This window comes from Diceros bicornis, chromosome 13, assembly GCF_020826845.1.
Source record: "Diceros bicornis minor isolate mBicDic1 chromosome 13, mDicBic1.mat.cur, whole genome shotgun sequence".
Classification (NCBI taxonomy): domain Eukaryota; kingdom Metazoa; phylum Chordata; class Mammalia; order Perissodactyla; family Rhinocerotidae; genus Diceros; species Diceros bicornis.
Window position 1 is genome coordinate 26,604,535 of NC_080752.1, and position 27,390 is coordinate 26,631,924.

Sequence of the window (27,390 nt, forward strand, 5' to 3'; positions counted from 1 at the left end):
GATTGGCATGGATGTTAGCTCAGGGCTGATCTTCCTCACAAAAACAAACAAAAAAAGAATCTGCACACACATTTTACAACTGCCCCAGACAGTAAGTGCTTCTGCTCAGTGTTTGGCATGGAGTGAACTCTGAGTCAGTGGTAGTGACAGTCGTGACCCCAAGAGCTTTAGTCCGGCACTACTTAAATCCCATCACTGGAGGATCCCGAAATAGCAGCCCCACGCTATGCTGAATTCCTCCTGGAGTTTGAGGAGGAAAACTATCTTCTATTTTAGACCTAGAACCCATCTAACCGTCTCTCCTTTTATTCCCTGACCACTGGGGAGCTCAGAGGTAAAGCCAGTATGCAAGTGCAGTAACTGACATGCAGGTTATGAGCTGCTTCAGATCCGTTTTGGCAAGGGTATTTAAAAGGCAAACTGGCCTCAAAATGCTCCCTTACCAGTCCAGGCACTGGCCTCTCCCTTGGTTTCAGATGGGCTCTGCAGATGTGAGGGATGTTTTTAAGCTTCTTGTTTCTGAGTTCCTTTAAGGGCTCTACCTCCCCCAGGTCCAAGGTCCACTCACTACAGAGACAGGGATCTCATCACCATTGGGAACACACCTTCAGGAGGAGGGGCTGGGGAGTGAGGCAGGGGGCAGAGCAGCAAGAGATGGAGTCAGGGAGGCTGAAACCAGCTTGGGAGCAGCCAGTGAGGCATGGACGCAGCTGCCACATCCCTCACATCTCGCCAGCTCAGCCTCCTCTTCCCACTCCATCCGTTGTAGTGATCTGAGACGAGAAAGGGCCTGAGAGCTGTGGCCGCAAGACCGTTCCCTTGAGCCCTGGGCACTCCAGACTCTGCCCCCTTCCTTGCTAGCACAGGGACGGCCCACACTGCTCTGCTCCCCTTGCCCCACACGCTTGGCCTCAAGACACAGAAGGCAGTGACACCAAGTATATAGGAAATTTTTTTATTTCAAAAAGTATGTATTGAAGGCATCCTAAAACCTGAAACAGGATTTTGGACATGTAAGCCTACAGAACAGACAAATAAATACGCAAATCTGCCCACCGCCTGGGGCTGGGACTGGATGTCGGACACTGGAGGAAGGTGGTGTCCTTTAGTACATAAAAGTTCTGAAGTCATAAATATAGATCCTTTATAGGAGTAGATCAGTATTAAATACTAGTCACTGAATTTTCATAACTTAATTTGTCTCGAGACTGATAAAGTTGTGTACATCCAACACGCAGAGACAGTCCCACCACCAGTTGGCCCCGCCTCTGCCCCCAAGTCAGTGTACAGACATCCGTAAGTGGCAGGGGCTTCACAGCCTAGAACCTGTGCCCAGGGGAAGCGGGGAGGGTAGGGAAGGGGAGCAGACATTTCTGGAGAGTCGTCCCTGATCTTGGACCCCCAGCTGCATCCTGGAGGGACCTGCTGTTGCCAAGGCTGCCGCCTTCCCTCATCCTTGGTCTTTTAAACCAAAGATGGGGTGTCCAGGTGATGGGGACCCAGGTAGTTCTAGAGAGTGAACATAGAGAAGGACGAAACCTGACCCTCTCTCGCCTTCACTGGCCCACACCAAACCAACCGTTATCTGAGAAGCTGCCAGACAGCGGGATGGTCAGTCATGTGGTGGCCAGTCATGGTGAAGTACCAAAAAGAGGAGAAAGAAAGGGGAACCCAGGACACTGGGCTCCTGCCACGAGGGGGGAGCTTCCACAAGGAAGGCCAGACAAAGGCTGGAGCCAGGGCTCTGGCCCGCAGTGCTGACCATAACCCCTGTGGTGGGCTCCAGAGGCTGGTTTTGTAAAAAAACAAGAAAGTGTTTGCAGCTCCCCTGTCCCAACACTAAAGCTTTACATGACACCTCTCCCCACAAGTCACTGCCCGTGGGAACTCCTGGACCTTGACAGAGCCACAACCCCACCCACCCACCTGGAGGGCGGGGAGAGGTCCAGTGACCGTCCGGCACACGTCCACTCTCTGCTCCCCATCCTGCCTTCTTGGGCTGCTGAGGGGGCCCTCTATGGAGACAGCCCCAAGGAAGGGCACCAGGCGTCTTTCCCATGAGATCAGGGCCTACATCCTTCCTCTGGGAGACCCTCCCGGATTCCCTGTCACAGCAGTTATCACAACATCTATCTGCGTGGCGTGTCCCCACACTGGGCAGGGCATAGTCATCTGGCACTGAGCTCTGTTTCTAGTACATAATCAGGTCTCCATCAATGCTGTGCAGCCCAGCCCTGCCCTGCCGTCCCCCTGCCACAGACAGGTGACAAGCCACGGTGCCTGGGAAGCCTCTGCCTGCAAAGGAACTGAAGACAGCCACCCCACCGGGCACGGTCAACCTCTGGGTGGGCTCAGCCTGCCAGGCAGGCACTTGGGCCAGAAAAAGGCCCCAGGAGCCCCTGGGGAGTGAAGTGAGGGCTGTGGAGAGGGAGCATCTAGGGCTGAGGGGCAGAAAGGCAGGCCGGCCCTGACTCACTGAGGGAGAACTAGATGAGGAGGAATGAAGGTGGAGACCTGGGGGAGGGTCCCCAAGGGAGCAGAGGGTCGAGCACCCACCTGGGCCAAGGCCTGGGGCACAAAGCAACAGCATCAGGCTGGCTGACCCCGAGATGCCCAGGCCCATGTTTCCCAGAGGCCTATAGGAGCCCACAGCAGGGCCTGACCAGTCGGGGAGCCCCACCACCCACCTCCAACAGTGCCTGGCACACAGTGAGGGCTCGGGTGAGCAATCACCCCCAGGGGATGGGAAGGGCTGGCTGTGAGCTGTGGCCACTCCAGCAGGGGTTCCAGGGCAAGATGTCTAATCCGACAGCAATGATACCACACCGGGGCTCTTCATGGGCACGAAGAGGGCAAGGCATGGGCTCTGCCCACGAACCTGCAGGCCACAAGCCTTCCTCCCCAGAACCTGGGCCATCTGACCAATTTAAGGGCCTGAAGTGCCATTAGTGAAGTGCCAGTGCTGACGGTTTTTGTCCCGGTGAGAACACATCTCCAAGTTAGTTCCCAGGGAAAAGGCAACTCAATGAACATTTGCTTTCAACTTATCTAACAAGGAAAATGCCAACAGCCTCCTCTTCTCTGGAAGAGAATGAAGACAAATTCAGACAAAGGCTACTTTGGGGAGCTGAAGGGGACAAGACCACCCAGTCCACAGAAACACTCACACTCCCCGGAGAAAACCGGGGACCCCAAGCTGCAGGGTTTCCTCGGAGCTCTCCTGCTGCCCTCCTGGAACTGGCCCCTGGCCTTATGGCGTCCCCCCAGCCCTGCAGCAAGTTTCAGCAACGGCACGGTGACAGATCAAAAGTCAAACAAGCCGGACCGTTTTTAGCTGCCTCCCTTCTTTTAAAGACAGACCAAACTGCATTTCAAACCTTGCAGCCAACCGCTGAGGCCGCCCCACCCAAGGTTTCCTTTAGAAGCAGCAGGATTCTTCACTTAGGCCGGCAAGGGCGTCTGCAGCTGGCTGGCTGGCTGGCTGGGTTTCAACGAAACTCCCAGGGCCTCCCAATAATAAGCTATGACCTTGTACTTGCAGGCTTTTGACCTCTCCTGCAGTGGCCTGGGACGAAGCCCAGAGAGGTCTCCAGGCCAGGTGGGGACACACCAGCTGGTGGGGTGGGTAGACGGGGACACCCAGCATCTGCCTCAGCCCAGGTCCACTGGAGACAGAAAACACTCTGTAGGTCCCTCTGGGCCCCCTTCAAGGCCATACACCTGTCCAGTCCCACCACCCTGTGCCCCCGAGTGAGAGCTCACCTCCGGGAGGCCCACTCCTGTGAGGGGTGTTTTGGAGTGTGACTCCAGCAGGTGAGGAGCCAGGCAGGCTGACACCCTCCATCTGGGGAGCTGGCCCACTGGGACGTCCAGCACTAGACATGGAGTTTGGGATCCCACTGCAGCCATCGTCTCCCTGATTCCTGATGCTTCAGGACGGCAAGGTCCACAGGAAAGCAGGAGGCCCAGGCCATTCTCAGACTCTCATGGGAGGACCCCAGTCCCTCTACTCGTACCTCAGAAGCGGCCCTCCTCTCCCAAGGTGGGAGCAAGTAGATGCAGGTGGTCGCAGCAGGAGAGCTGTGCGCTGCTTTGATGAGGGGTAAGTCTGCAGGTTGGGGGTGACCTGCTGGAGCCAGAGACCCGGGCCCGCAGGGAGACAGCTCTTCCTGGACCAAGGGAGAGGCATTTGCAACCAGCTTTCGCCCAGCAGCTATGACTCAGGCTCTAAATGCACAGAAGCTCTCCAGGTGTCAGATCCTGAGGCTCAGCCAGCAGCCCAAGAGCCGATGCTCCACCTGGTGAGCCCAACTTGTCTTCGTGTGCGAAGGAGGGGATCGCTGTCCCCCGACGAGGTGCTGGGGTACCCGCACCGAGGCCCTCCCTGGGCCAGGCCGGGGCTAGTGCAGCTCATTGGGGTTCTGTGGCGGCCGGTGCCGGCCCACATCCGTGTCACTGCTGCCACCGTCCAGCTCAAAGCCGCGCCCGCCCGAGGGCGTCTGGGGCATGAACTGGCGGAAGATGCTGACACTGCCGTGCCAGAAGGTGGGCTCTGGGAGCCGCCCCACCACGCTCCACGCCCGAGTCTCCGGGTCATAGGCCTCCACCACGTCGGAGAGTTCAAATGTATTGTCGTACCCCCCCGAGACATAGAGCTTCCCTCCGAGGACGGCCAGACTGCCCCCCACGTGCACCTGTGGGCCAAGGGAGATGGGTGAGTGGAGGCTGGCAGCCAGGGCACAGCAGGACCCCTGCTGCCCCTCTCCAGGTACCCAGGACCACCGGGAGGGGTGGGCTTGGCACTTCCTGGAAGTTACAGATGGGAAAACTGAGCCTCGTATGGCTGCCAGCAGCTGAGCTGGGACTTGATCCAAAGCCTGGGCTCTGAACCAGGAGGCTGGACCATCCCATCTTTCCCAAATTTGCTATAAGGAGTATGTGTAGCGTATTATGGGGAAAAATATTGTTACATTTCCTAAACGTAAGGATGTTAAGCTGTGATGTGTAAATCGTGATATTTGCCACACAGACGTTATCATGAGAGCAAGTTTGGAAATTTTAAGGAAGACAGAAAAGATGTAGGTGGGTGTAGATATGTATCTGGGACTAAGGAGATCGCCCACATGGCCAAATGCCCCTGAGCCTTCCTGGCTCCATCACACTGCCAGCCTCAGCACCTCTCTTCTCAACAAGCAGAGAGGAGAGACTCCCATCAGGCAGCAGCAGCAGTGTGGGTGTCCTGTTCAGAGCACACAGCAGGTGCTCAATAAATGTATTCTGAACTAGGAATCCTTAGGAACCAGCTGAAGGTGGGTCAGTCCCCAAGGACCTCCTCATCCTGTTGCCCCCTTGTTCACTCTGTTCCAGCCATGCCAGAACTCTATCCTAAGGCTTGTTCCAGGAACAAGCCAGGCACACCCTGCCCCAGGGCCTCTGCACTTGCTGTCCCTCTGTGGAACACTGTTCCTCAGTATGCTCTCTGGCTCACAGCAGGTACTCAATGAATACTGGTCCAATGGATGAATTTGCTAAGATGTGTAGCACTCGGATCTTATTCAAGGTTTGTGTCTTAGTGACCATCAAGTACAAATTGAGGGTAACATCAGCTCTCTATAAGGTAACACCTGGAAAGAGCTCAACACAGGCCCCGCCTACCAGGACTGTCTCCCAAACACTTATGATGACACTTGGGCTGGAAAACAGGACCAGCCTGTGCTTCCAACACTGGCACGTCTGCAAATTTACCTGATTCATAGATGGGATCTTGTCCCATTCGTTCTTCGTGGGGTTATATACATCCACCTCAGCAGAGTCATCCCTGTGCGGGGAAGAGGGGGGAGAGCAGGTCAGAGCGACAAGGAAGCACCACCAGGTGTGAAGGGCTAGAGAGGAGGGTCCTCCAGGCCCCTCTCCTTTGAGGACATAGTTGACACAAAGTGGCAGCCCACTGGCCAGTGGGACCCCATCCCTGGTTCATAGGGGCCAATTTCAGGCCCGGATAGCTATCTGGCCCAGGGGCAGGGGCCAGAACCCAGCCTTGATCCCCAAACCCAAAGATCACACCCTCGGGTGCTTAAACCTTTCCCTGCCACCCAGCACCGAAGCAGCTGCCCCTCCCCTGGCTGCAGCCACACTGGCTTCTCTCAGATCTTGAACTTATCACAGTCCTTCCCGCCCCAGGCTCCTACTCATCCTTCTGATCTGGACTCATGCTATCTCTTCAGGACAGCCTTCCATGGCTGACCAATCCAGGCCAGGTCTCCTGCCCCATGGTACACCCCCAGGTACCCCGGACTGCTCCTTGGCCTCTGCCCTCACTGCCACCATCAGCCTCCCAGCCCCATCCCATTCACTGCTGTGTCCTCAGTGCCCAGCAGGATAAACATGGTCACAGGAATGGAGACACCAGTGCTGCCCTTCCCTTTGGGGTCATGATCCTTTGGCCTTGTTTGACAGGCTCCTGATCCCTGCAATAAAAGGCCTAAAAGCATAGGCTTGAAAAGCCAAGACACTACTCCGCAAATAATAGCAATAACAATAATAATGACCACAGGTCAGGGGTTAGCAGAGGAGCCAGACAGTAAGTATCTCAGGCCTTGCAGAGCAGCGGTCTCTGTGGCTCCTCCCCAATGCTGCCGTTGTGGCACAGAAGCAGCCACAGATGGACGTAAACAGAGGGACTGGCTGCATTCCACTAAAACCTTACTAAGGGACACAGAAACTTGAATTTTGCAGAACTTTTCACAGGTCACGAAATATCACTCTTGCTTTGATTTTTTCCTCCAACCATTTCAAAACGTAACAACCATTCTTAGCGTGCGACCCACATGAGGATGGTAACAGTGGAGCATGCTACGCTGTCCTCCCCCCAGAAAGACACGCAGGCTGCAGCCGAAGGCACCAAGCTGGACAGCGCTCCCAGCTCCTTCCTCTGTGGGAGGAGCCACCTTAAATGGGGATGGAGGCAGAGTACTGCCAGGGGAGGAAAGGAGCAGCTGGTCACTACTCACAGCCCAGGACAGCAGAGGTCGAGGGGCTGAGGCCTCCACACAGCACTGGCTGCCTCCCTTGGGACAGCACCTTCCGGACAGGGGCTGCCCAGATAGGTAGCATTTTGAGCAGGGGTTACGTGGCTCATGAGGCACCGAAGTGCACGAATACGGTGGCTCTGGGACAAACACTAAGTGCGTCAGACCCAGGCCTTGTCCACTCTCGGGTGAGGCCAGGTCCCCACGACTCACCTGGAGGACAAATGAGCTGCCTTTCCCAACCTCCCACTCTCTCAGTCAGGCTGGGGAGGTGGGCAGAGGTGAGCCTGCCTCCCCTGGGGCCCCCATGGCTTAGGTGAACCCCTAACAGTGGGTGTGGGGGGCACCCTAATGTTTCCATGTGAGGAGTTGAGCAACAGACAAGTGACTCAGACCAGGAAGAGGAAGCCACAGGAGCCTTCCGTCTGCAGAGCAGCCCTTGGACACGTCTCGCTCCACAGGGCAGAGAGGACATTCTCAAAGGCGCTCACGCTGGAACTACTGCAGAGGGGCTGAAGCCAAGGTCCTGGCACTTTGGTAAGTTGTATTTATAGCCATCTCCACCCCCTCTTTGAAGACATTTACCATGACTTGGGAGAGGGAGAGCTGTGTGAAGGGTCAGATGATGTTTTTTAACAGGACCAGGAATAGGCTGAGATTCCAAGGCTTTCTCAGAACAGATGGTAGGCTCCTGACATATGGGGATGCCTGGCTCCTTGGCCACTTGCACGGCAAGCAATGCCACCTCTGTTCCAAATGTGCTCTCCCAGAAAGCCTGGGAAGGAGCCTCAAGTCTGTAGGAGGAGCGAGGAAGGGCAGACAAAGGCCAGCGTAGCTCAGACAGTGAGGGGGGCGGCCAAGAAGCAAAGTGCACTGAGGCTCCCAATTCAAAGCTGCAGACCACAAGGGGATAGAGTGGACTGCCATTGTACCTTACTCTTCCCTCCTGGTCTTGGAGCTGTAGGCAAGCTCCAGGCCAGAGAGGGGAGCAGCAGGTACACACACCTACAAGTACGTATGTATGTATGTAAGTACACACACACACACAAGCTGTGCGCAGTAGGCAGGGAGCACCTATGCCCCTGGATGCCCACTGGCCCACCAGGAGGGGGCATTTGGCTGTGACAAGTCATCAAGACCCATGGATGCAGGGTGACCATCTCCACTCCATGCTGCCAAGGCCACAGCCCAGCCCAGGGAGGCCATGATACAGTGACACCACATAGCGTCTGATGTCTTTGGTTCAAACCCTGTGGCTGCCAAGTCCCCTGCCCCTCTAAGCTTCTGTTTTGTCATCTGCGAAATGGGGAGGACATTGGTGCCCATCTCATGGGACAGTCAGGGAGATCAACTGTGAAAACGCCCATGACACAGGCAGCACAGAGCTCCGCACGTCTGGCCCCGCAACAGGTGCTAACTATTGTCATCACTCATGCAGGGAGCTTCAGGGCTGCTCAATACCAGGTCCCTCCCTGGTCCAGAGCAGCTCCGGGATCCCTGGAGAACAGCATTCACTCAACAAGACTCGTGAGCCCTCCCTGTGCCAGGCCAGGCAGGAAGAGGACAGACAGAACCTTGAGAAATGCACTGAACACACAACTGCTGCTTTAAACAGAAGGGGTGGGGCTGATCCCTCTGCCTGGCCCCTGTACCTGGAGGCAGGTCCCCCACCCGCCTGAGTGTGCACTCTGCTGGGTGAGTAAAGGGTCCCTCTGCCGAGGTCACATCTCCCCAAAGGCTCAAGTGTCCAAAAAGCTTTCCTCTGGTCTTTTTAAGATTCGAAATCCCTCTTAGGTAGGACACATTCCTTTTAAAAATGCCAAGTGACCCGGTGGCGCAAGTGGTTAAGTGCATTGCATGCGCTCCACTGTGGCGGCCTGGGGTTTGACGGTTCGGATCCCGGGCGCGCACCGACGCACTGCTTGTCAAGCCATGCTGTGGTAGCGTCCCATATAAAGTGGAGGAAGATGGGCACGGATGTTAGCCCAGGGCCACTCTTCCTCAGCAAAAAAAGAGGAGGTTTGGCAGATGTTAGCTCAGGGCCGATCTTCCTCACCAAAAAAAAAAAAAAAAAAAAAAAGCCAAGTGAGAACAAGCCAGCCCTGGTGGTCCAGTAGTTAAGATTCGGTGCTCTCACCACCGCGGCCTGGGTTCATTTCCCAGGCAGGGAACCACACCACCCATCTGCTGGCCGTCATATGTGGCGGCTGTGTGTGATGCTGAAAGCTATGCCACCAGTGTTTCAAATGCCAACAGGGTCACCCATGGTGGACAGGTTTCAGCACAGCTTCCAGACTAAGGCAGACTAGGAAGAAGGACCTGGCCATCCACTTCTGAAAAAATTGGCCACAAAAACCCTATGAATAGCAGCAGAGCATTGTCTGATATGGTGCTGGAAGGTGAGAGGATGGCACAAAAAGACCACAGGGCCCTGCTCTGCTGTGCACAGGGTTGACTTGACAGCACTAAACAAACGTGAGAACAACTAGGCTTTTAGTGGGACCCTCCAGGTGGAAGTCCAGCCAAAGGGACACATTTTATTTAGCTTCTACGAATCTCAAAAAGTCCTCTGCAAGGACCTAATTCCCTCACACTTGGGAATCTCTTGATTAAAAAAATCTGGAAGCCCACAGAAACTGCTCTAAGAAACAGGGTGGAACAAAGGCTCCAGGTCAGAAAGACCCAGCCTCAGATCCCAGCTTTGCCTCAGTTTCCTCATCTGTAAGATAGGGAGGACAGTGATGATGTACTTAGCACGGAGCCTGATAAGAAGCACTGAATGCATGGCCTCAGGCCCGGGGACTCACCTGATGAAGTACATGAGTCCATTCAGAGTCACTGTCTTGGGGGCGAAGGACCAGGGTGGGAGCTGACCGCAGTCCACCAGCGACCACAGGTCGGTGTCAGGGTGGTAACACTGCATCACCATGGTCTCCTTGCCGGCCAGGGAGCCGACGGCGTAGAGCCGGCCACGGCAGGCAGTGGTGGAGCAATTGTCCATGGGGTAGGTCATGGGCTGCAGGGCCTCCCAGGAGTCAGTGGTGTGGTCATAGCGCTCCGTGCTGTCCGCGGCCACCACGTACAGCAGACCGTCCAGCACGGAGGAGCTGTGGTACTCGCGGGCCTTCAGCATGGGTGCCACCTCCGTCCACTCGTTCACACTTGAGTTGTACCTCCACACGCAGTCGTAGAGCCGGGAGCCATCGGACCCGCCTGCCGGGACGCACAATGGACAGGTCAGCCCACGCTGACTCGGGGTGAGTCACCTACCTGTGCCTCCCTGAACTTCCGAGAGGGCGTCTCCCAGGGGAGCAATGAACCTTACTGGGCTTTGATGTAAACACACGTCCTCTCTCAGCAAAGCCCAGGCCAGGGGTTCCATGCTGGGCTAAGGCAATGCATATCCTGACCACTGCCCAAGAGGACAGCCGAGCTTCATGCCATACAACCACCACCAAATCTCTGCCGGCCAAATCTCCACGAAGGCCCCCTGGGCTACGTACACTGTCAAACCCCTCAACTGGACCAGGGCATCGGGTCTGAGTCACTTCTTCTGGGGAGCCACAGCATGTGGGTGGGGTGCACGGGGGCCTATTCACCAAATCCCAGGCGTCCTGGGCATCCCCTAACCAAGGCTGTGTCAGGACGAATTGAGAGGAAATCCACTTTACACTGCAAGCATGAGACCAACACAGCATGTAGTGCTACGAGCGGACTGCTGGGGTTCTGTTTCTTGCTTTAGGTACAGGTTACCGAGGTGTGCTTTGTTTGGAAAAACTTATCAAGCTGTACAAGTAGGATGGATACTCTTCTGTCTATATTTCTTATTTCAAAAAAAGCTAAGAAAAAGCCCCCACTGGTGCTGGCTGTAATCATAAGTTAAACAGGTCTAACCAGGACATCAGAACTGCCACAGGGTGGAGGGACCCTAAGAACTCTGGGGGCTGCAATCCCCTACCCTCTGAGGCTGGCGCCACAGGGCAGACCAGGCACGACATTCTATCTGGCTCGCTGCCCTGTGCTTTTAAAGGGAGAAAATGAAGTTCCTGTAAAGTCCACTCGCCTGTCGTCTTCTCTCCAAAGGACCTGTGTCAAAGGCAGCTGAAGCCGGCTTTCTCACCCTGTGAAATTCCCTAGAGGCAGCTGTATGGAATGACCCAGCCACCTGTCTAAACCCAAAGGATTAGCTGCTCAGCTGAGACATTTATGGAAGCGTGTGCAGTGTTGAGGCGAGTCTGACCAGTTCTGGGAGGGAGTTCACTGGCAGGATTTTGGGGGGAGGGGGGGCCATGGCTCCCAAACAACACAGGGCCAACCTCAGACTGGATTCCGGGAGAGGCTGGACCTGGAGCTGCAGGCCAAGGAAGCTTGGTCACAAAGCTGAGCCTGCCCTTGGGCTGAGATGCTTTCCACTGTCAGCTCGGAGCCCCACGGCAACACTGGAGCGTATCTCAGAGCAGGCTTTCTCCCTAACTGGCTACGCTGGGCACAGCTGCTGTGAGGACCTAGCCCTCAAGTCTCCCTGCCAAGCAACAGCCCTCCGCAGCGCCTGAATGCACGCTCGGTCCCTTTCTTTCCTTATATAGCCGTCACAGAGACCGCCCCTCCTCATCCCACAGAAAGAGGTAGCCTTCTGTTTGAGTGGGGATTTATCTTTAATAAAAAATGTGGGAGAAGCCCGAGACTGGGGCGGTCTGGGACCCGCCCAGCATGACTCGGCAGTGTTTTGGGGTTTGGGCCAAAGTAACTGGAAGAAAACCTCTTAGCATGTGACTATGTTTACAGTCGCTGGGCAGGCAGCAGCCTAAACACCATGTGACCCACAGCGCACAGCCTAGGTGCAAGTCCCAGGGAACTCTGTCACTGGTGACAAAATGTATGCATCAGGAGGCCTGTGTGGCTCAGCTGTGAGAAGAAATCTCCAGGGAGGGGAGAATGGATGTCTCACAGAGCGTCAGCCCTCGGCCTGTCCCTGGATCCATTAGGCAGAAAAGAAAGCCCCCATTGTGTGGGGTGAATGCCCCAGTATCTTTCAAGCAAACAGGGGGGCACCTCTCAGGCAAGGAGTGGGTTCCCCAGGGCAGGCCACCCCACACGGGGAAGAGAGAGACCTACAAGCAGCTACTTGTCCCGGCTCACACAAAGAGCTCTTTTTCTAGGTTGAAAATATTAACCCTAGAACCGTACCCACTGGCCAGCTTGGGGGGAAGAGAAAGGGAAGTGGCCGCTTACAACCAGGTGCGGTTCCAGGACTCCAGGTTCCGTGTCCTGCAAACACACAGGTGCTCCACCAGGGGCGCAGGAGGCCAACCCGAGACCCCTGCCTGGGGGGCCGGTGGGCCCAGGGTCCACCTGAGCAGCTCCCAGCCCACTCACCTGTCACGTAGATGTCGTTGCCTAGCGCCACGATGCTGTAGCCCCCGCCCAGGTGGTCAGGGAACTCCGCCAGGTAGCGCCACTGGCCCGTCTGCGGGTTGTAGCAGTCGACGGTGACCAGCTCGTCGCAGTCCTGGTCGCAGCCGCCCACGAGCACCAGAATCTCAGCGAGGCCGGTGGAGGGGCGCGGGCGCATGCGGGGGCAGGGCCCGCGGTCGTGGCGGTCGTAGCGAGCCGCCTGGAAATCGCGCGCCTCGCGCAGCAGGCGCAGGCAGGGCGGGCAGCGCGCCACCAGGGGCTCGGCCTCGACGTGCGCCAGCAGGTAGAACCGGCGCACGAAAGGCAGGCGCACGGCCTCGAGCAGCTGCGGCCAGTGCGCGGCGCGGCGCGGCGGGTCGGCGCGTACCCAGCGCAGCGCCAGCTGGTAGGCCGCCTCCTCCTTGGGCACACACAGCCCGTCGTCGCGCAGGTAGCGCAGCAGGCGCGCCAGCGGCAGACGCTCCAGCTGCTCCGCGCCCAGCTCGCCCACGTGGCGCAGGATGAAGCGCTGCGCCGCGCTCGCCAACCCCGCGCAGCTGAAGGCCTCGGCGAAGTCCTGCATGTCCAGGCAGTTGGCCAGGTCGAGCTGCTGCTGCAGGAAGGCGCCGCACGCCTCCTTCACGGCCGGGAACTGCAGCAGGTCGGCGGCGCGCAGCAGCGGCTCGGCGTTGTCGCCGCTCACCGCCACGCGGCCCGTGTAGCTGAAGTCGAGCAGCAGCTGCAGCATGTCGGGCGGCACGCCGTGCAGGCGCACCCGCTCGGCGCGGCTCTCGCGCAGCTGCCCGGCGAACATGGCGCGGAAGTAGGGGCTGGCGGCCGCCAGCACGGCGCGGTGCGCCGGGAAGTCGCGCCCGCCCGCCGCCTCCAGGGTCACGTCCAAGAACTTGCGCTCCGCGCGGAGCTGGCTCAGGCCGCGCAGCAGGCTCAGCGCGTGCGCAGGGTCCGAGAAAGGCAGCACGGCCAGGGGCGCCGGCCGCTCCATGGCGCTTTGGCTGCGGGGCGCGGGGCCGCTACGCGCGCTGCTCGGGAACGCCGCGGCCGGGGCCAGCGGGAGAGACGCTGCGCGCCGCGCGCCGCCGCTATAAATAAGGCCGGGCGCCTCGGCCTCCGGGGGGCCGGCCCGGGCGGGGGGCGAGACGCCGCCGGCACCGCCCACTTAACTCCTCCGGGTCCGGTGCCGCGGCCCAGCCGACCGCGCGCGCCCGCCCCCGCGCTCCAGGCTGAGTCACCGTCGCCCGCGCCGCCTCCCTCTCTCCGCCCTTCCGGGGCTTCCTGCGGCCTCCCGCCGACGCCCGAGCCGAGGACGCCGGGTGACAAGTGTCCTCTCCGAGGGGCGGCTCTGCCGCGCGCCGGGATCGGGGGCCTCCAGGGCGTGCCCACGACCCACCCGGGCCCGGGTGCTGAACAAAACCCGGTGGGAGCTTGGTGCCTGAAACCGAAGCCACCCCTTTCGCGCCAGGCATGCCAACTGCGTCCGCCCCCGAGCCCCAGGGCGGCTCGGTACAATGGCTTTTTTTTTTTTTTGAATTCCACTAGTTCCAAGGGTTGCTAGTTAACCCTATCACGGGACAGATTTCAAACGACAGGATTTTTACAATTCAAGACCAAAGCATGAACAAGGACAGGGTTTTTAGTGACTTTTTTTCTTGGCGTATATATAAGTGACACGGGGCCAGCTGCCGGCAATCTGCTCTACTGTGTTCCTGCAGGAGTTTCAAACTGGACTAACCCGGTCACTAACCTTCGTCGGCGCACAGGCGCAGTTTTAGCTTCCGATTCATGGACTCCCAGGCTCCGGCGCTGCCCTCAGAAGGCGCTGCCCTCAGAAGCGGGCGAGCCTGCTCCGGGTTCCCTCACCTTGGCCTCCTCGCCTCCTCTTCTGGAGATGAAAATGAGAAAGACAGAAAATTGAGGGTAGGAGAAATTCATAAGAATATATTATTAAGCTGAACAAGAAGCTGAGGCTCTAGAAAATAATTCTGGGGAATTAACAGTTTTTCCTACTCCTTGAGAGGGGGCACTGGGGGCTGGGGACATGGCCTTCAGTTCAAGGTCAGACAGGGGACTACCTCAAAAACTAGGTGATGTGACCCTTCAGAAATGTCACAGTCACTTGTGTGGTGACAGTAAAGAAAGGAATTTGTCTTATTTTGGTTCCAACAGATACAATACTAGGAGTGCACTTTTCAATGCAACTGGATGAAGAAATTCCCTCACTTGGAGACCATTTTCTTCTTTATGCTTTTCTTGGTTTTAGAAAATGCCCTTATTTCGCCTCTAGTCCTCTTGTTTTGCAGATGAAACCTGTTTTTTGTTTAATTTAATAGCCACCACCCATACCCTTTGGGCTTCTTAAAGACATTCCTGAGGGACACCTCATGCTCCCACGTGTGTCCCAGGGCAGGCCAGGCACACCGGGAGTCGCTGTCCTTTCCCAGTTCCAGCTAAATTGGCACAGCCTTTGGAGAAGGCATCTTGTTTTTATTCCCTCTCTGAAATGAGAACTGTAGGCTTTCTCTTCTCATGAATCTCTCATCATCTTGCCCTGAGAATGTATTTGGTCTAAGTTTCAGCATGGGAAGCACAGGCCTAAGTAAGAAAACATTCAGGTACCCAGGCAGCTGCCTGTTGCCCATAGATGGACTGTTCACACAGCTATTAACGGCAGAGGCAGCATTCCTGGGCCCAGGAGCCCGGCCAATAGCTTACTTGCACAGGCTTTGTGACAAGAAAGTCTGAGTAGCCAGGAAGTCGGATGTTTGTAGGGAAAAGTACTCCAGTCCCTCCGGGTCACAACTCATCCACCTTGCATAAATCAAATCTTTAAATCAATAATGTTTTTATAAGTAAGAACTGAGTCCAGTTTTGTTATTTAAACAACTCATGTTTCAGCCTTACTGTGAAGCCTTGAAGAATAATGACGTAGATATTTATTGAAACGGAAAGATGTTCATTCTAAATGCAAAGTGTCAAGCGAAAAATGTGATTACCCATAGTGTGACCCAATTTGTTATATGCGTTCATATGCCTAAAAAAATTGCGAAGGTAACATCTTCTCTAGGTGGTTAGGTTTGTCTTGTTGTTTTTGCTTGCCTGCATTTTCTTTCTGTACTAAACATATATAACTTGTGTATTAAAAAAATAATACAAGTTCAAAATAAAATTTAAAAACTCAGTCATTGAGAAAAAAGGTGTATTATTAATATATCGGACCTAACAGGCAAGCATTTGAAACCATGTGTGTATATCTAAGTCAATAAAGGAATGTGGCTGGAAAAGAAAGGATAGATTTAGACATCAGCTGTTTTTGGAATTCTGAATAACCTAGTAACCCAGGCATGCTATTTAGTTCCTTTTTTTGCTCATTAATCTCATGAGTTCAAAATGGGAATGTGAGAATTCACTTACTGCAGCGTGACAATGAGATCAATACAGTCAGCAAACTATTAATTAAGGGATTTCAATTCCTCAGATATCATCCAACACCCTGGTGTGGTAGAAACACTTTTGTTTGGTGAGGATGTTAACTCCTGCGGACAAGCAATCGTTTGGGAAAATGTTTCTATTTATAGATTACACTTCAGCCTTGAAAGTTTTATAAATTCACCTCTTCTAAAATTATGAAAATGGTCTTTGCCTAAGTAACTTCTTTCTGATAATGTAATTTAATGTGATTTAACAAATAATGGTACTATTTAATTTAAAAAATGCAAACTACTTAATTTTGATATTTGAATTCTAATTTCAGGCAGACAGGACAAGAGGTGACTAAGATCATTTTAAAAGCTGCCATTATCCTTTTTTTTTCCTTTGAGAACATTTAGGAACACATACCTTAACATTTATAGAGTCCAAAAGAGATCTTGCCTTTTTTCCCATTACACACCTTGTTTTTTTCTGAATCTGGGCTGCCTAAGGTGTGGTCTGTAATGCACTTACTCACTTACTCTACATAAACCTTTTCCTTTAAGGAATGTTACAGTATTCTCTATTAAGTGCATTAATATATGTAAATGAGATACTGTAAGTGAAAACATTTAAAGTGTTTGGCACATAGCATTAGCTATTAATCTGTATATTTTACCTGTACGAACCATAACACAAGAGATTCATTTGAGGGCCGGCCCCGTGGCTTAGCGGTTAAGTGTGACCGCTCCGCTGCTGGCAGCCCGGGTTCGGATCCTGGGCGCGCACCAACGCACCGCTTCTCCGGCCATGCTGAGGCTGTGTCCCACATACAGCAACTAGAAGGATGTGCAACTATGACATACAACTATCTACTGGGGCTTTGGGGGCAAAAAAATAAATAAATAAAATTATAAAAAAAAAAAGATTCATTTGATTCTTCTATGCATAGGTTGTTTTCCTCACTACAGTCACATGTTGCTTAACGACAGTTTTTGTCATTGTGCGAACATCATAGAGTGTACTTACACAAACCTAGATGGTATAGCCTACTCCACACCTAGGCTAGATGATACTAGTCTTATGGGACCATCATTGTAGATGTGGTCCGTCATTATGCGGCGCATGACTGTATATGAAAAGTTGACAAAACATAGTTTAGAAATTATTTATTAATGATTTAAAATTATTGACACATATATGCAGTAGTCAAGGTACTAAAAATTGAAAACAATAAGATTTTGAAAAAATTTCACTTTTTTCCTCTCCTGGAAACGGAGAAAGGCAGAAAACTGAGGGTAGGAAAAATCTGTAATATACTATTAAGCTAACAAAAAACTAAAACACCAGAAAATAATTCTGGGAAAAATAAACCTTTGGTTATATTCTTACCCACACTCAAGCGTAGAGAGTTAAAATGGGAGGCAGAAAGCTTTCCTGAATGTTCCCCAGATGAATGTAGTGTAGCCAGTGAGATTTAGGAAGGTGAAGCTATATTTGGTAACCCAATTAAAATAACTACCTTCTCAAGTTACTCACTAGGAAACCATGGTGTTCTTAGTATTTTAAAACTTGTCACAACCTGTGCTACTGTAGGCTCTTTTCTTCCTCTTTCCTAAGTAACTATAATCATCTGAGAATTAGCATTCAGCATCAGGTAAAAATTTTTTTAAGAAGAAAACAAAGAAGCATGGACTCCAAGGATCTGGCTACTGTGGCTAATGCTCTTGCATTAATCATGGAATTGTAGATTTACCCCTCCGGAGAGCCCAGGAGTACAATATACCTGAGAAGTAAACATACTGAAGAAACCCAAGCCTGTCATACAGAGAAAATCAACTTTATTACCCCATAGCTACATAGTATGCTATTGAATTTGGGTCAGTTATTGGTGTTACAGTCCTTTTTTGAATCTAGGGAAGGAATAGTAAATATTAATTTCTAAACCTCTTCCAAAGCGTTAAATTTCTAAGGGAAATCAAAGGAAGGAGACAAAGATCCTTCTCCATGAAGTTTTCTATTTCACTGGAGTGGCAGGCAGGGAGACAAGCAGAGTACACCAGGTGGTCCTGGTCACATCTGTGTACTAAGAACTATTGTTTACTAAGACTTTATTCAAGAAATATCTATTGGACACCTATTCTAAGCAAGAGTTATCACTGTCACATGACATAATCCAAGTTTGGGATTTTCTTTCCTTAGAGTGACTGAGCGGTCCAATAAAGTTTTCTGAATTCTAGGTTTGTGATCAAGTCCATTATTATTATGAACAAGTTCTTTATTTCAGTTTCTTAATGGGGAGGGGATTTAATGTTTATTATGTGAAAAATTATACCATAGGGAATAATGACGACTTGAAAAAAAATTCCCTCTTCTCTCATTTTGACTTTGCCTCTAATAATTATTCTTTTAAACTATCAATAGGATAATATCTGTCTTGGTCCTTTTTTATTCAGGCAAAAGAAGGTGCTCCTGGTGAATGTGACTCTGGGCCACACTGGCTAACCTCAGGATGTTTGCTCTGGCCACAGTGATAACATTTCAGATCTGGCTAGATCACCTGAATGTGACAACTCTGTAAGAAGTTGTTAATGAGTTTCCACAGGCCGAGTCCAATGTCTGTTTTTATCTTACTAGTTTTTGGAAAGCACCTCAGTTTGTTATCACCTCTGGGGAGCCCTTCAATTGGGGAAGATACTGCTGAAGTAATGTTAAACAACAATAACAACAGTAAACTATTTACTGAGGCAAGTACTACGCTAAAAATTTTGTAGCTTACATAACAGAGGCTCAGAGAAGTATTTCTAAGATAAATCCAGTCTCTTAACCACTGAGTGTTCCCATCAGAATTATCTTAACCACCTAAATAGCAACAGCCAACCCATGTAGCACTCACGGCCTCAGAGTCTCATCTTTTAGGGGTTCTTCCACTCATCCTTTTGATTTAGTACGTAGAAAAGTCAGTTTTCTGATATGATTCTGAAATTTCACGTCACTCTTTTTTAACACAAGTTTCTTGGTCTTCAAAGCTACCAAATACGTTACTGAATCATCTGCATTTTGTTTATGGATTTTTTTTCTTTCAAATGGTTATTTAAAATGTTAAAGAATGTCAGGCCTCTTCCTGGTAATTTAATCGGAGCAGTTAATTTTCAACTAAGTATTCAGAGTCAGTCAACCTTCAACACACAAAGCTGTAAAATACTCTGCGCTCCAGCATTTCAACACTGCAAGTTCCTCAATTAAATATCAATAAACAAAGTCAATGCCAATACCTAATATTTCTATTAAGTTTTCGCCGCACCCCACAGTTAAAATCCTGGGAGGAACAGATTCAGGAAATCATTCAATTAAAGTGAGAAAACAGGGGCGGTCCCAAGGCTAGGCGAAGAGGAGAAGAAAAGCGAATTTACAGCAAACGTCGTCTAAAAATTGGTAACACGGGCAGAGTTTTTTTAAATGCGGTAACCTGACACCCCACAGCGGATCCTACAGACACCCGAGAGCCTCGGGAGCCCTAACCATGCTCGGCCGTGGTCCCGCCGGCACCGGACCCTCGGGGCAAGGAGCAGCCGGCGAGAAAACCCGCAGCCGCGAAAACAAGTTCGCTCCACCCGGCCGGAGGAGCGGGGAGCCGAGCCGGGGGGCGGCCGCGACGTCAGCACCCGTCGCTCCCGCCCCTGCCACCCCCACTCCCGCCCGGGCCGCGGGGACCCCGGCCCCACAAAGGGGCACGAACCCCAAGTCCCAAAGGAGAAAAGGAAAGAACCGGTCGCCGCCGCCCTCCACGACCCAGGCCGCCGGCCCCGCCCCCACCCGCCGGGGCGACACCCCCGCCCCCGCCCCCGCGGAGACCGAGGCGCTGCCGCTGGCGTCGCCCCTCCCCCACCGCCGAGCGGGCGCGAGCCCCCGCACCTCCCCCGTTCCGGCGGCCTCAAGTCCCGGAGACACCGCCTCCGCAAACCGGGCAGCCGCCGCGGATCTCTATGGGGGTTGGAGTCCTCGAGGCGGCCTTTGTGCGGCTCAGCGGCGAAGCCCGGGACTACGACTCCCACAATGCCCCGCGCCCGCCCCCGCGCCACGCCCCCTCGCCATCAGCTTCCAGTCGCCCCCAGACTACATTTCCCGACAGCCCTCACGGCTCTCCCGCCCTCCCTCCCGAGACACGAGCCGAACTGGGCGTCAGGTTGGGGAGCCGGTCGGGTTCCCGCTCGCCGTCGCCGCCGCCCCCCGCAGCGACTCTCCCGCCGCGGGAGCTGCATCGCCAACTCTGCTCGGCCGTGGAGCCGCTGGCCCGGGAGCACAGAGCCCGGGACGCGACACGCCGAGCCCCCATCACCTCCAGCCGGGGCGACCCCTCTCGGGTTCGCCCTCCCTCTGCGCGGCCGCCGGAGCCCCCAGCCCCGAGTGGCCTCGCGGCCCGGCGCCCGCATCCCGGCCCCGCAGCCGCCGCCCCTCACCCTGAACATGGACTCCGACTCCTGCGCCGCCGCCTTCCATCCGGAGGTGAGTGAGAGCTGCGCCCCGGTCGTCCCCGACCACCCCCAGCCCGCTCCTGCGCTCGCGGGAGCTGGACCCCCGCGGGCCGATCGCCGCCCTCCCCTCCCCCAGCTTTCCCTCACCGCCCCCCCGGGCGCCAACCCCGCCCCCCACTTGGGCCCGCGCCCCGTCCTCCCGCCGGCCTTCGCCCCGACGTCCTTTCCGCAGTCGTCCGCGTCCTACCGGCGCCCCTTCCCCTGGGTCGCCGTGCCCACCCCTCCCCGGCCTCGCGCAGCCCCGGGACCTGTCTGCGCCCTCGGCCCCTCCCCGCCGGCCTGGCTTACCCCTTCCCCGCCCCCGGGGACTCGGGCCGAGCCGCCGCCGCCCCGCGCTCCCGCCTCTCGGAGGAATCCCCCTCCCCCTCCCCCTCCCGGAGGGGCTCGTGGCCCCCCTCGGACGGAGACTCCGCTCCGCGCGCCCCCGCCCGCTCCCCTAATTCCCGAGGCCGGGTGGCCCGCGCCCCGCCCCCTGACTCCCGCGCAGCCCCCGCCCCCTCCGGCTCGGGGGCGCCTAGTCCTTTGGGGTTCCTCCACTGCGGGGGCCCGAGCCGTGCCCCCCACCCCCGGAGCGCTCGCCTCCCCCTCCAGGGCCCCCGCCCCCCGCCCGCGGGCTCCACTCGCCCCGCCTCTCCCCCTCCTTCCGGGGATCGGCCCTCGGTTCTCTCGGCCGGCCCCCCCGGCGCTCCCGCCGCGCCCCCTCTGCCCTCCCGAGGCCCGCCGGGTCCGGGATGCGGGTTCGGCCGCGGTGGGTGGGGGAGGGGAGGCGGCGCCGGGCGCGCTCGCCCGCCGCGCTACTGCCTCGGGGGTTCGGGGGGCCTGCCAGCTCCGGACCCCGAATCCTGCCCGGTTTCCCGCGCCCCCTCCCTCGCGGGATGGGCCCCGCACCTTCCGGGGCCGAGTCTCGGCGGGGGGCGGCTTCCGCGGGAGACGGGAGGGCGGGGAGGGGGCCGCACAGCCATCTGCTTTTCCTAAAGGCGGCCGGGCTGGAGCGGCGCGGCGGACGGGTTGGGGGCGGCGCGGGTCCCCCCGCCCCGGGCCCAAGGGCGCCGCCGCCTTCCGTGCTGCGTCTGGGCTCATGACCCACTGCTGCACGTTCTCCGCCGAAATAAAACTTCTCCCCGAGAGTTTGAGGGCCGAGGGCAGCGGGCCTCCCATCCGGGCCGGAGCGAGGGCGGTCAGTTCTCCCCGGGGGTGGGGGCAGGATCTTTCGAGCGCAGGAGGCGCTGGGTACCGCGCTCTGTCTGGTGCTCCGCTAACCTGCGCGCCCCTCGGGGTCTCAGCGGCCGAGGGATGGGAGGAGAAGGTGGTTTGCTAGAACCGAGTTGAGAAAATAAGAAGTGGAGCCCTTGGAAGGAAACCTGCAGGCAGCACGCCGGTGCCACTCGGCCCGTCTGTCCTGGGGAGGGGCTGGGCGGGGGCGGGCCCAGGAGTCCACCCACCCTTTCCCCTCCCCCACTATCATCCTAGCAGAGCAGAGGGCCCCTAGGCTTTGGAAATGTTAGCTGAGCATGTAAGGATGGGGTGGGGGTGCGTGATAAATGCTTAAAGGAAACCTCAGTAAATATGCTAGTCGAATAAATCGAAATAAAGGACAGTTGTTTTGCTCAGTAGAAAGTAAGGGCTCTTTCTCCCTGAGCTGCTCTCCTCCTTGGGAGAAAATCCCTTCCTGTCGAGGGTGCTTCCAGATTGACTCACGGGACGCGTAAGCCAAAACCTCTAGTACTTCATCTTCAACCTGCAAATAAGACTAGCAGGACTGTTTCTGGCTTGCTCCCTGAGTCGGGGAACATTTAGGCGCCTGGCCCCCTGGAGGCTGGAGCAGTGCAGGGACCAGCAGGAAGTGCCTCCTCTGGAGGAGGGAGCCCGCTAGGAGGAGGGGTGGGGGCCTGTCAGGCAGATTCAGTTCCAGGGTCCCAGGCTGAGTGAGGTCTGAAGGTAAGAAGTAACTGACTTTTGAAATCACCTAAAAGACTTTAGTTACAGCTGCAGCAAAAGTTTATTTTCAAAATGGAAAATCTGTAGCAAAAACAATAGTTACTAGAGCTCCTGATAGGGCTGCAGAAAATGGTAGATAATGTGGAAAATGCCACATGAGCACTAAGAAATAGACTTTTGTATGAGCGTTTATCTCCTAACCAGTTTCCCAGTATTCTTGGCGTAACATCATAATACCTCGTTTTTCAGCCTTCTGAAAACAGTGTTATTTCATGACCTGAACTTACCTTATCTTGTTTCTAGAGTGTCTGTAAATCTAGCGGTGTGTTTTTGAGTGGTTGATATTAAAAGGTCCAGCTTGTTTAGTTTTGTTTCTGCCGTTACATCTACAAATGTCTGCTTTCAAACACACTCCGTTTTCTCCCCTGCTAATAGGAATACTCCCCCAGTTTCAAGAGGCGCAGGACCGTGGAGGATTTCAACAAGTTCTGCACCTTTGTCTTGGCCTATGCTGGCTACATCCCTTATCCAAAGGAGGTAACCTTCAGCTCTTCTGAGACCTTTCTTGCTGGCAGTGAAACCAAAGTGTCTGACAAGGCGGTGGGTCTGGAAGGGGTTGTGCGGAAGGATTTTAGACAATATTTTAGACAATAGTCAGAAACCTTTCTTGGAAACTTAGGCAGCCTGGGAAGGGGTTCCTAAACCTCTGATAGAAAATGCAGGCTTGTCTAGAAATGATTTAGTAAATTTTCAGAGTTTGCTTGCAAATGGTGTATTTGATATCTGCCTGCTCTTAATGGCAGTACTTACTGAGAGCTTTCTATGGCCAAGTGCTGTACTTGGTCCTTATAATGAAATGAAGTAGGTGCTATTATTTATCCGTGTTTTATTTTATTTTATTTTTTTTAAATAATTTTATTTATTTATTTTTCCCCCAAAGCCCCAGTAGATAGTTGTATGTCATAGTTGCACATCTTTCTAGTTGCTGTATGTGGGATGCGGCCTCAGCATGGCCGGAGAAGCGGTGCGTCAGTGCGTGCCCAGGATCCGAACCCGGGCCGCCAGCAGTGGAGCGCGCACACTTAACCGCTAAGCCACGGGGCTGGCCCTATCCGTGTTTTAAAGATGAGGACACTGGGGCACAGAGAGGGAACTGTGGGGCACACTGGTGGGGCCTGGAATTCACCTGGAGTTCAGGTGGTTGGCTCGGTCCACACTGCCGTGTCTGGCAAGCAGCCTCTCAGTTGCTGTGCACACCATGTTACAGAATCTTCAGAGACTTGTGGCCAAAATCCCATGTATTTAAAGGAATTTTTTTTTTGCTGAGAAATGGGCAGAACTGTGACGAGCGATGCCATGGTGCTCAAACTTCAGGGGCCTCATTCATATTGTATAAAGCTAAAAAGAAAGGACTCCTAGGAGGCCAAATGTCAGCATCAGCTTATTGTTCCCACTGCTGTCTAGGTGGATGATACATGCTTTGCGCCATGCAGAATGTCGCCACTATTTGCAAATAAAATGCTTGAATGGTCTGAAGGAACCATAGAATTTAGCTCACTGCTTTGGGGCAGTAATTACCTGCTTTAATTTTGGAATATTTTGGGAAGTCTCCATTTTTGAAAAAGAGTGTCAGAAAATTCTCAGAACTAACGTAAATTCACTTAATTAAAAAAATACATCCTTTGGGAAGACAGTCAGAGGGGAGATTTTACAATTGGGGAAAGATAAGAGGGTTTGAGAGGGTGTCTTCAACACTCTTTTCACAGATATTTATTGGATATTGATTGAGTTCCTGGCTCTGGGACAGGGGCTGAGGGTTTAGCAAGGGCAGGAGGTTTTCCCCCTTGTGGGTTCACGTTCTATCTGGAAGGTCACACTAGAGTACTAACGACATTGTTCTTAAAGAATAATACTGATGAGAGCTGGGGAGCTCGAGGTCATGGGAGCACTTGTTTGCAGGCCTCACCTGGCCAGGGCTGCCTGGGGCAGCTCTGCTCTGGGCCAGCTCTTGTTGCTGGGGTGGTCGAAATAATTGGAACCCACCGCCTTTGCCTCTGTCTTTTCAGGAACTCCCTTTGAGGAGCAGCCCCAGCCCTGCCAACAGTACCGCTGGCACCATTGACAGCGACGGCTGGGACACTGGTTTCACTGACATCTCATCCTCGGTGCCCTTGCCAGTCTCTGACCGCTGCTTTGGCCACCTGCAGCCCAGCCTCCTGCAGCGAGCCAAGCCCAGTAACTTCCTGCTGGATAGAAAGAAGACTGACAAACTGAAGAAGAAGAAGAAGAGGAAGCGAAGGGACAGTGACGTGCCCGTGAAGGAGGGCTACATGGGGAGCTTAATGAAGCTGGAAGCTGCTGATCCGTATGTAGAGACCCCCACGAGTCCCACCCTGCAGGATATCCCCCAGCCCCCCGGTGACCCCTGCTCGGGCTGGGACTCTGACACACCTTCCAGTGGATCTTGTGCCACAGTGTCACCTGATCAGGTCAAAGAAATAAAAACTGAAGGCAAACGGACTATCGTCCGGCAGGGGAAGCAGGTGGTGTTCCGGGATGAGGACAGCACCGGCAATGATGAGGACATAATGGTGGATTCAGGTGAGTGGTCCCTGAGTACGGCCACGCCGTTGGCTGGTGGTCAGAAGAGAGGTGATTATAGGCAGGAGTCTCAGCGGTACTTTCTTTAGAGTGTGACAGCAGAATGTGCCCCACCATGTCCAGGGAGAAAGGTGCCAGAAGGTGAGTACTGAGATGTTTATTAGGAAGGGGAGATTCCATTTCCTCAAAATGGAAAAATAATGTAGCTCATAAGTAAACATCTCACGGGTAATTCCTGATACCATATGTTTCAGTGCCCTTTGTTGCACTTTTACTGCATTTTCAGAGAGGGAGGGAAGTATCGGCCTTAAGTGAAAGTGGAAATCAGTTTTGTTTGTTGAAGATCAGGTTTCACTGCGGCTCACCTGCTCTGTGCCATTGGAGAGCGGCTTTCCTGATGGAGAGAGGTCCTGATGGAGAGGGATCCTGATAGAGAGGGGTTCTGATGGAGAGGGGTCCTAATGGAGAGAAATCCTGATGGAGAGGGGTTCTGATGGGGAGGAGTCCTGATGGAGAGGGTTCCTGCTGGGAAGGGGTTCTGATGGGGAGAGGTTCTGATGGGGAGGGATCCTGATGGAGGGGGATCCTGATGGAGAGGGATCCTGAGAAGTTTTTTCTCTCCTCTTATGTGTTTCTCTCCTTTCAGATGATGACTCCTGGGACCTTGTCACCTGCTTCTGTATGAAGCCCTTTGCTGGCCGCCCCATGATAGAGTGTAATGAGTGCCATACTTGGATTCACCTGTCTTGTGCGAAAATCCGGAAGTCCAATGTTCCGGAAGTGTTTGTCTGCCAAAAGTGCCGGGACTCCAAGTTTGACATCCGCCGTTCCAACCGTTCCCGAATGGGCTCCCGGAAGCTGTTTCTGGACTGACTGCTGGCCAGCAAGGAGACTGGATGAGGAATCGGAAGGGATGATGGGCTTTTTGGCCCCTCTCTTAGTTGAGCACAGAACTCTCAGCTCTGGTGCGGGCAGACCCCTGCCATTCAGGTGCCTAAGCAAAAGGACAGGCTGTCCAAGGTATAAACTGTACATAGCCAGTGACTGAATAAATCCTCATTGGCCAAAGCTGCTGCTGGAGCTGTGTTCTCTGCAGTGGAGGTGGACTAAACACCCAAGTGCAGTGGGTTTGGTTCAGCTGAACATGAGGGTACGTGGTAGTTGTGAATTCTTGCTCTCATTGTTAACAAGCTCCCACCGATGGGAACAAGTGCTAGCTGTTACTCCTGCTTCCGCTGTGTTGGGGAGAGATGTTCAGTTTCCCTGGCCTGTTAATGAACAGCCATACTTGTAAGCTTTTTTCTCAAGTGTAAGTCTTTTACCATAAGTGTCTGTACAGCAACCATCAAAGCTTCCCCTACCTTCGTGGTCTGCCCTCTCCCTGCCTCAGTGGCTGCCTGCTGGAGTCCTCTGGTCTTCCTCTGAGAGGAGCCCCAGGGCGCTGGGCTGGCTAGTGATCCCTAAGTTTCCTTCTGTTTGTTAAAAGGGACAGTATGTGGCCACTTCTCTGTGGAAAGGGGGTTGGTTGGGGGATGGAGGTGGCCCATGTTCATAACTCAGTTTCCTGTTTTGCACGATGTAAAAAACCTGTCTTTTTGCACGATATAGCCAAAAGTATTGACAGATTTCTGCCTGGGTGCCCTTTCTCTCTAGTTGGCATTTGAGGTCCTGGGGGTGCCCAGGCAAGCTGTTTTCAAGCGAGGGGGCACTTACATTCTCTCTTTGTCTCTTCCCCTCACCTTGTTCCAGTAGCAGCATAAAGGTTAGGCAATCACTGGGGAATGGCATTCCTCTACATAATGGGGTAAAGAAAAATTAGGAAATAGGACTCTCTCACCAGTGATTCTTAGTATGTTCTCATACAGGCTGGCCTGCTGGTTCCACGGGGCAAGGTTAGGATGTGAAGCCTTTTTCTTGGTTTGAATTGGTGAGTGAGTGATCCAGTAACACTGGCCTCTAGGAATCTACCATTGAACTGTGCAGAGTTTCCTAGATCTGAACTAGGACCCTGGATTGGGGAGACCCCTGCGTGGGCCAGCTCTGGAGGCTTCTGAAGTCCCTGCAGGGCCTGCTCGAGGGCAGTGTGCCCCGGCACACTGGTGGTTCTGGAGCTCAGAGGGAGAGGAGGCCTTCAGCTGTCTCTGAAATTGATATTACTTTTTAGCAGTTCAAATACTTGTTCTCTAAAATGTTTTTTTTGTAAATCGATGGGTGTGTTTTCATAAACGTTTCTTGTAAAGCATGAAAAGGGGAAAATGCCCAAGTTAGTCATATTTATTTACAGCAGGATGGACCCCCAGTCTCTCTGCTGGAGGCTTCTCCCTTGTGTGGGACCACCAGGCTTCTCCGTCCACATTCTCTCACTGAAACACCAAGGGGGTTGAACCGAATTTGGCTAATTGGAGCCCATATTTTGTCCTAGTATCTTTCATGCTTGACCAGCAAACTGCGTTTTTTTGTTTTGTTTT

At 54.0% G+C, this 27,390-nt stretch overlaps 3 protein-coding genes across 3 annotated transcripts; 2 read left to right on the plus strand and 1 right to left on the minus strand.

Annotated features, from left to right (window-relative positions):
• Positions 1-941: 941 nt before the first annotated feature.
• Positions 942-13,636, minus strand: KLHL21 (kelch like family member 21). The gene is made up of 4 exons (XM_058552790.1): positions 12,405-13,636; positions 9,836-10,241; positions 5,746-5,818; positions 942-4,694 (listed from the first exon to the last, which is right to left on the minus strand). Exons 1-4 carry the CDS (start codon positions 13,423-13,425, stop codon positions 4,401-4,403), a joined length of 1,794 nt encoding a protein of 597 aa, XP_058408773.1. The 5' UTR covers positions 13,426-13,636; the 3' UTR covers positions 942-4,400.
• A 5,735-nt stretch (positions 13,637-19,371) lies between these two features.
• LOC131412325 (skin secretory protein xP2-like) lies at positions 19,372-20,313 on the plus strand. The gene has a single exon (XM_058551914.1). The coding sequence runs from the start codon at positions 19,372-19,374 to the stop codon at positions 20,311-20,313; it is 942 nt and encodes a 313-aa protein (XP_058407897.1).
• Positions 20,022-27,242, plus strand: PHF13 (PHD finger protein 13). The gene is made up of 4 exons (XM_058552794.1): positions 20,022-20,354; positions 22,757-22,858; positions 24,388-24,922; positions 25,569-27,242. The coding sequence occupies exons 1-4, from the start codon at positions 20,316-20,318 to the stop codon at positions 25,793-25,795; spliced, it is 903 nt and encodes a 300-aa protein (XP_058408777.1). The 5' UTR covers positions 20,022-20,315; the 3' UTR covers positions 25,796-27,242.
• Positions 27,243-27,390: the final 148 nt, after the last annotated feature.